The sequence below is a fragment of the Cynara cardunculus genome, assembly GCF_001531365.2.
Source record: "Cynara cardunculus var. scolymus isolate 2C chromosome LG 14, CcrdV1, whole genome shotgun sequence".
Taxonomy (NCBI): domain Eukaryota; kingdom Viridiplantae; phylum Streptophyta; class Magnoliopsida; order Asterales; family Asteraceae; genus Cynara; species Cynara cardunculus.
This window is the reverse complement of record NC_037541.1, coordinates 6,933,345-6,942,814: the sequence shown is the minus strand read 5'-3', so window position 1 is coordinate 6,942,814 and position 9,470 is coordinate 6,933,345. Positions and strand designations below refer to the sequence as shown.

Here is a 9,470-nt window from a genome sequence, read left to right as displayed (position 1 = left end):
TGAACAAAATGAAAAATTATGATTGGTTGAATGCGGTTTGCACGGTTTGTACAAATTGAGTGATTTGCATTTGATCGCTCCCATATATATATATATATATATATATATATATATATATATAAGGGTTCAAAGTAAAACCTTGAATAAATGAAAAACTATAAACAAAATTTGGGCAAATTCAATTACACCAAATAAACAATCATATTTTTCTCGTTAATTTGACATCCATATTGATATATATTTTTTATCCGTTTTTTGATATTCCATTTATATAGAATTTTCCCCAAAACTTGACCATATATATAGTGGATGGATCAAATGCAAACTAAGTCATGTGTACAAAACGTGTAAACCTTATTCAACCAATTATAATATTTTTTTTCACTTTTTTAATTATGATAATTGATTATTCATTTTTATTGTGAAAGATATTAATTATGGACATTATCATTTTCATCATATTAATTTTAGAAAACAAATTTCACCAAAATGAGAAATACATGAAACAATTTTTTTTCCATGAAAATAAAAATATATGAAACAATTTTATCAGATTAAACAATTTCATGAAACAATTTATTAAATTAAACCATGAATTGACTGTTGTACAAATGATTTGGTTTGCATTTGATCCCTTCCCTATATAATGCAATCTTTTTCAAATGTTGCAACTAATGTAACCCAATGAATCCTGATTGTAGATCACCCCCTTTAAGGAGTATTTTCATTTTTTTTTAAATGTGATCCCCTTATCTCCAACCACAATTGTCTTATCTTCAACCATTGATTGTTTAATTGTGTGGTGTAGATGAAGTTGCATTGGTTGCAACATTTAAGGCAGTTGTAAAGGTTAAAACCGATGCAACTCCATCTACATCACATATCAGTTTGATCAACGCCTAGGAAGGAACTGGTGGCATTTTTGACATTATATTGTGATTAGAAGGACACGTGTGGAATAAATTGGAAAGTATAGGAATTCAACTATTTCTTTTTCGAAAGGAAACACACGCCAGGAGAAATCACCAGAACATAGTTGGCAATTGCTACTGATTTTATCGTGAAAATCATATCATAGATTGTGATCCACGATTGAAATAGTGTAATTATGGCTTCAAAAACTTTCATTGTGAAATCAACTAAGAGTCGAGAAAGAAAATGGCCGAAAACATCCAAAATTTTCGACGAAGAGGTTAGGGTTTTACAGTGGCGGATACAAGGTAAAGCCATAGGGGGCACAGGCCCCCAACAAACCAATATGAAGCCCACAAGAACGAACATTATTTATAGTTTTAAATATATTTTTTAAGCTAAAATTACAAATAGCCCCCAATAATTAAAAGATAGATCTCCATATTTAATCTCTACCATTTCATTTGCAACTTTTATTTCATTTCATTTCAAAGAGTTACCTATATAAAAATCAATTAAATTCTAATGTCCTTAATTTCTAAGTCTTAACTCATTGAAAGTCATTTTATTTGTCTTGTTTTATTTGCTATAATTCTAATAATTTGATCCATCACTATTTTTTTTTCAACTTTTGAGGAGAGTGGTTAGTAGTCACTCTAGAAGACAATGAAGACTTACTGTCGAGGTTACATCTTGGTAGAGAGTGACTTGTATAGTAGCAGAGTGTCCACTAAATTCAACTGAATTCCGACATAAGTTATTGGGTAAGACTTAAATATATGTTCTTCTTTGTAATTGAAATCAGTGTGGTCCTTAATACTCAAAACCTTGAAGTCTAATCCTTGAGGATACGATTATGATTGTTACAACTTTATCATTTGAGTGACAATCACAGTAACTAGTGTACACTTGCATTGTCCAATATGAACTGTTTGTTAGCCACTGCAATTATGCACAGGCTCACGTACTCCAAGATCCCACTTTCCAGAGGGATATGCGACTATGGTCCTGACCCAGGTCACTTGCCTAGGCGGATGGGTGATCTGACTTGAAAATCTATATGTTACAAAAGTAAATAGTTTGTTTTATTTGTGTTGTTGAAATGGAAGAGAATGATGAAAAAGGAAAACAAATTAACTTCTTAAATATGAGATAAAGGAAAGGAAATATATCATTCTTATAAATATACTACCTTCACTTGTTTTTCTCACTTTTTGTAATTGATAAGTAGATGTGTGATTTTTAAGGGGTATTATCTCTTTCATTCTCTTCCTCCCATATTTGGGAGGAAAATAATCGTTTATTTTCCTTCCTTTTTTTCTTTCCCTCTTAAAAACAAGATATTTTTCTTTTCCCCTCAGTTTCCCTCTTTTTCCTTCGTAAAGAAAGTCTCGAGAAATAACATAAACATCTGACTAAACAAATACAAATCACAACACCATACCCTTTTTTCACTCTGATAGTTTGCCTCAACATAGAGAAAATGAAATTATTTGTATACTATTGAATTTAATCTAAAGTTAAGTGAAATTACATATTACACGTAGAGAAAGATACCACATTCAATTTATTGCTATATAACATGGAAAAACCATCACTCTTATTTGTTCTCTCGAGTTGCTCGTCAAATTGAAGAATTGAGAGTTGGCATAACCGACAGGGGAACTTTTTTTGTTGCAGTAGCTCCATCATTCTCTGTCATGTCTACATCTTTAGGACTTAATCCAGAAGGAAGTTGCCAATTGAAGTAATATAGCATTTGAGCAAGAGCAAACTCAATAGAAATCAAACCAAAAGTAATCCCAGGACACATCCGCCTCCCTGCTCCAAAAGGAACAAACTCAAAGTTTGTGCCCATGAAGTCAACTGAAGACTTGTCAAATCTCTCTGGCTTGAAGCTTTCTGCATCATCCCAGTATTCAGGATCGACTGCACATGCAAAAGCATTGACAATCACTTTTGTTTTTAATGGTATATCGTAACCATCAATCTGACACTGCTCTATACATTCCCTTGGAAGTAACAAAGGGAGAGGAGGATGAAGCCTCAGAGTTTCTTTGATTATGAGTTTAAGGTAAACCAAATCTTCTAAGTCGGCCTCGACGATTGTTTTTTTTCCCTTGAATGTTTCTCTCACTTCTTTTTGTGCTTTCTCCATCACATTCGGGTTTTTCATCATTTCGGACATCGCCCATTCTATTGTCATTGCACTTGTATCAGTGCCTCCCGTAAACATATTCTGTGTCAATAAGAATTTTTTAAATGGTTAGAAAAGTGATCAGAATTGAACTTTTTTTCATGAGTAACATTTAGTGCATACACTGTAAGGGGTGCAATCCCTTTAACTCCCACCATATGGTGACGTCTAACGATCTCGGCTCAAGTTAGATTACACGAGCGTGCATTCAACACCTCCTAACCAATATTCTAGTTTAAAGAACAATCTCTTACGAATCAAATTACACAAAATAGCTTGAGGATTCACTAAAATAACCAAAAGATTACATTTGCATAAATATCACACATTTTCTAATTTTATTCTTATTGATTTATATATGAAAAGCTAAAATTCTTCTTAGATCATGAAACTTGATAAAAACCCGTGGTGTTAGAAAGATATCTAGATTTAAAAAAGATACAAATATTCTATATGAAAATTGAGGGTTGAGTTCATGTGAGACCAGTCTGTTTTCGTGAGACCCGTGATACCACATTTTTACACTTGAAACTTCACAGCAAAAACACTGTGAACGTAAAAAAAATGCGTACCTTCACAGCAAAAACACTGTGAAGGTTATCTTCACAGCATTTTAATGTGAAGTTTCAAATGTAAAAAAGTGGCCTCACGGGTCTCACGAAAACATGTTGGTCTCACATGATCCCAAGTCTGAAAATTGATAATTGATTTATATATAATTTAATAAAATATTAAAATGTTGACAAAATACTTGAAAGATCAATTATAACAAACAAATATTAACTTATTTAATYATACATAGACACGTRTAYATCTGTAAACATCAAACAAATAGATATTATTTCATATTTTAATTTTTCATAATTAAGTCATGAATCATGCTTTTCTAAACCGGTCTTTATTATATCAAATTTTGACTCGAATTTTTTAGTCGTTCAGGACTGTTTATCAAAAAAATCGAAAAAAGAATAAACAACTCTTAATTTAACTGAAATTTTCAAACGATTGTCAGAAAAAGAGATCAAATCTAAATAGTTTTGTAAACCACGATTATCATCTTGTAATTTAAAATTTACAGGGACAAAAAACGCTTTTTTTTTGTCAAACCACAACAAACTAACTTGAGTTTAATATAAAAATAAATCAAGAAAATTATGGCAACAAAATAAATTAATTGAATACCAAATTTTTTTTTCAGGACTGTTTGTTTTTTTAATTTTTCACTTAATCTCCTTTTATGTCTGAATCGGTCAGACATAAGAACTTTCWKATTTTTTTTTTTTTCAAATTAAGAGCTGAATTCGTTTATTTTCCTCTGAATTTTTAAGTGGTAACCTTAGCACTTAAAACCTCTTATTTCTATCGCCTCCTTACGTCGTTGATTGTCTCAGTTTACAAAAACAAACAGTCTTACTGATTCAGATTTCAGACTTCAGACATAAAAACAAACAGTCTGACTTATTCAAATTTCAGACTTCAGCACCACCTCTTAAAATTCAAAAGTGAATTCAGACTTCAGATTTCAACACCTTTTAAAAAACAAACACCACTAAGTCTTTCTAACTTAATTGTCAACCTCTAAATTGTATACCCATTGGAAAGTCAAGGCTCATATTCAAAATTTCAATGCCTAAATGAATGGTCGAAACACCTGGAGCGTGTTTCAAAAGATGATTTTATATTTATATTATATTATAAAATATTTGATAAAAAGTTTTAAAAATTATTTTTTATACATGAAATATTATATATTGATGTATATTACTTAAATTAAAGATTACAAGTAAATTATGTATAATTACAACTTATTAAAGTTTCATGTTTAAGTTTGTGTAACTAACTGCGGATAAACGTAACCCAATAAAGGATAAACATCTCATTTTAAAATATAATTAGAATAATTATCGAGTTATAATAAAATAATTAATTATAATCGTTATAAGAAAATTATATCATCAAACAAAATATAAATTACTTCATTATTGAACATAAATTAAATTATAATAAAAAATATAAATTTTAAATAGTTAATTTAATACTAATATTAATATATGTTTGTCAAATTTTTATGGTATCTTCAAATTTATATTGTATTCAAAAATAAAAACATCATCGTTTTTTTAAAATCATATAAAACCATACTATAACATCGACCGATATAAAAAATAAAATAAAATATTAAAATCAAGATGTATCTCGCTGCATTATGTAAGTACTCTTCTAATAAACCATAACGAATATCTTTGAGTTTTAATTAAGAAAATAAACAATAAGGTCTTTTAGACATTGCATGTTACGACAATCGTCTTAATTACGGTTGGCCATGGTTGACGATTCTTATCTCCATTTCGACCTTTATATCGGTCTTTATTAGGGTCAAACAAAGTACGCCAAAAATGAACTTTTTTTTTTAATTTGAAATCGATGTTATGTTTTTTATTAGTTTTTATGTCTCTAACATTTTTGGTGTTTCCATTTAAAAAACTCTCTCATATACATACAAAAATAAACATGCAAATAAATGATAGTAAATTGGTAAAAGAAAATATGAATTTACGTATGTATTTTCAAATGAATTTTTCGAAATTTACTGTAATTTATTTTTACTGTCTCAACTTTTTTCTCCTTCTTATTTGAATATTTCCTTCATAGATGTACATATCATGTGAGATCAACTACTTTTCGTGAAACCAGTTTGTACCCGTTAGATGACCTAACCTTTATAATAAACATCATGTGTTTTCCTGTAAAGATAAAGATTCGATCATCCGACGATTCAAAAAATGATTTAACAGATTTCGTGAAAAATGGCTACCTCAAGGAACCCAACCCTATACTAATTTGTAGTCGTTAGATGACCAAACCTTTATAGTAATGAATAAACAATTGGCGTTCTACTGTAAAGATTCGATCATCCAAGGGTTCCAAAATAAGATGAGTATCTCAAGGAACCCCAAACTTGTACTAATTTATAGTCATTAGATGGCTAAACCTTTAGTGTTTTGCTGTAAAGACTTGATCATTCATCGATTATAAAGGGTCTCACGAACCAATAACCGTGTGTATATATATATATATATAAATAAAGATTGACAATAGATGGATGTATGGACCTACCACAAAAACAGCCTTGATGTTGTCATCGGTGATGGGAAATTGAAGACCACCACTCTCTTTGATGGTGAAAAGAACATCAAGCAGATCGTTGTCCGATTCTCCTTTTAGTGATTTTCTGCTTTTCCTATCCTCAAAGATTTCATCAAAAATCTTGTCCAGGCTCTTGTGAATCGTGTTCAACTTGGATTTCATCCCAGAAATCACCGAAAGAAACCCAAACTCAGGAAACAGATCGGCAACATAAAACCCACTCACCAATATCCCTAGTTCGTCCACCAACTCGATCAATACGTCTTGTTGTTTGCAGTGCTCACCAAAAGACGATTTGCAAACGATGTTGTTGATCATTTCAGTCACCTTCTCACGTAGGGTTACCGGCTTTCCACAGGCCGATCGAATGAACTGGGTGAAACTGTCGACTTCTTGCTGTCGAAAGCTGCTGAATGATCGGACTTTTTTGTTACTCAACAGTTCGACAGTGATGATCTTCTTTAGTTGTCGCCAGTAATCACCGTAAGGACCAAGAGCAACGTCGGTGCTACCGTACAAAACTATATCCCCGAACACCGAGCTGGGGCGGCTGGCGAGGGCGAGATCGTTGGTTTTGAAGACGTCTTTAGCTAACCTAGGTGATGAGACGACAATGGTGGAGATTTGGCCGAGTTGCAGGTGCATGATTGGGCCGTATTTCTTGGCTAGGTGACGGAAAGAATGGTGCGGCAGTGCTCCGGTGATCTGGTGGATGTTTCCGATGATGGGTAACTTTGGTGGGCCGGGTGGCAGGTTCGGAGTGTTGGAACCATTAGTTTTTTTGTTGAGAATGAAGAAGAAAGAAAGAATGAGCGAGAAGACGATGAAGAGGAAGGTGAAGTCGATCGCCATTGTTACAGAGAGGGAGGAGAGGGTCAGGGAGGTAGTAAATGGTGATGTAGTTGCCTCCATTTACGAACTCTAAATACATGTGGTTGAGTGGCATCACCTTGACTATGAGTTACGTTTCTTGAAGAATTATGCATTGCTTATTTGAAATTGTTGTGAAACCAATAATTATTGAGTAAACATTGGGATTTAGTCCCCAAACTATGTTGTTGCAATCAAATTGGTCCCTAATATTTATTTTTATTACAAATATGTCCTTCACGTATGTAAAATCAATTGATTTTGGTCCGTCACTTGATTTTTTCTATTAACTTCTAATTAGTTAGAAGCGTTTACGGCTAAAATTTAACACTATCATTTTTTTTAACGGGTAAGGTTTTAGTTCATCAAAACGGTATCGTTTGCAACAATTTACCTGCTAAGCGCTTACCGTGGTAGAAGATGTTGCCTTCATTTACCGGATAAGACTCTTGGTCCTTGTCTCACTCTTACCGAGTAAAATTGTTGGTCATTACTATGTTCATCCAGTAAGATAATGTAACTTGGTGTTCATTTATCCGAGTAAGCGTTTAGTAAACGTCCCCTAAGTTTAAAAACTATTTTAATTTTCTTTATTATAATTTATATCTAAATAGAACCATCTGACTCATATAATACAACTTTGGGAGAACATTAAACCATATATCTCACAGTAATTTTCAGGCAACATGATATATAAATATATATATATGATTAAGTTCCGGTGAAAAATAAGAGTTACAGTGAGAATGTGAGAATAAAACCTGTATATATACATTTGTATACCTTCAATTACCTTTATTGACCAATTTTTATCATAATGACCAGAATTTTAACAAATTTATACATGTGAAAGTGATTAAATGTATGTAAAAATAACTAAAAATTGATGATAAATATATAGTAGATAAGGGTAGATGAATGTAGTTAAAAATACCGAAGGTAGTTGAAAGAAAATGAAGCTAGATGAAAATGTTAACTTGTCCACAGACTCATAATTGTTTTTACCATTTTAATCATAATTGTTATTCTCACACGACCCCCACCCCTTATAAAAACACAGTATATGAGGAGGGTTCAAACAAGAAGGCTATAAATACCGAAAAATGTGAGAAGAGATTTTATTCATTAGATTAGATTAGATTTATCGATGGTCAAAATCTTCAAGTCATATGTGAAAATAGAGATAAAATAGCAAATAATTTAAAGAACATAAGAAAGTTAAGGGGAGCATTTTGAAATTTTGTTAAACTACATCATTAATCCACATTTTTTTTTAAATTTAACCATTTTATTTAGATAAAAATAATAAATTACCAATTTCCTTTTAAATTAAATTATCTAAAATATAAGTAATATTTTAATTAAACAAATACTAGAAATATGGCATATTTAATATATGTTAGAAATCGAACCAAACACCCTCTTCATAATCAGCCCATATATGGAAAATGTCGCAATAATAAGACATTTATCATCAAACTCCAAGTTTTGGTGGTACTAAAAGAAGTCCATTGAGCCCTCTAAGTCACGAAAGTGGAAACATGTTGTATTTAAATAAATGAATGACTTACAGAAGAACGAGACATGATCAGTTGTACAACTACAGAGAGACAAGAAACTTGGTTGTTGATGGCTGTTTAATATTAAATTTAAAGGCTGATGGAAGCACTGAACGGTACAAAGCAAGGTTGGATGCTACTGATTTACTCAAATATATGGAGTTGACTTCCCAGGAATGTTTGCACCGTACTTATGTATCTTAGGCTTGGGCTGTAGTTCTTATATTGGGCGAACCAAAGATTTGAATAGTGCGTGTTGCTACACCAGCTCGATGTCAAGAATGCTTTCCTCAAGGATACCAATATGGAAAACGTTCGCATGAATATTCCATGTGGATTCATAAAAAGAAAGAGAAGGAGGGAGGAAAATAAGGGTTGGAGTAGACGATGATGTAGTGGGCTCCATCTATGAAGTCCAAATACATATGGTTCACATTTACTGAATTTAATTTCTTGGAAAATTATGCATTACATATTTGAAATTGTTACGGAATGAATAATTATTTGAGTAAACTTGGGATTTGGTCCCTAAACTATGTTATTATCAAATTAATCCTTAATATTTATTTATTTATTTATGTCCCTGATGTATGTGAAATCAAATGATTTTGGTGCTTCTTACTAACGCCAGTTGATTTTTTCTGTTAACTTCTAATAAATGAGGAGCAATATCGTCATCTAGGTTTGAAAACTATTTTGATTTTCTTTGTTATTTTTTTACCTAAATAAAACCATCCTATTTGTACAATAAAATTTTCGGAAAACATTGAACCATCTCATAGTAA

At 31.6% G+C, this 9,470-nt stretch overlaps 1 protein-coding gene across 1 annotated transcript; it reads right to left on the bottom strand.

Moving 5' to 3' along the window:
• Positions 1-2,386: 2,386 nt before the first annotated feature.
• On the bottom strand, positions 2,387-7,202 carry LOC112526640 (costunolide synthase-like). The gene is made up of 2 exons (XM_025137010.1): positions 6,227-7,202; positions 2,387-3,151 (listed from the first exon to the last, which is right to left on the bottom strand). Exons 1-2 carry the CDS (start codon positions 7,166-7,168, stop codon positions 2,537-2,539), a joined length of 1,557 nt encoding a protein of 518 aa, XP_024992778.1. The 5' UTR covers positions 7,169-7,202; the 3' UTR covers positions 2,387-2,536.
• Positions 7,203-9,470: the final 2,268 nt, after the last annotated feature.

Coding starts and splice junctions, on each gene's coding strand:
- LOC112526640 (XM_025137010.1), bottom strand. CDS start 7,168: ATGGAGGCAACTACATCACCATTTACTACCTCCCTGACCCTCTCCTCC. Junction 3,152..6,226: donor ACATCAAGGCTGTTTTTGTG/GTAGGTCCATAC, acceptor TTATTGACACAG/AATATGTTTACGGGAGGCAC.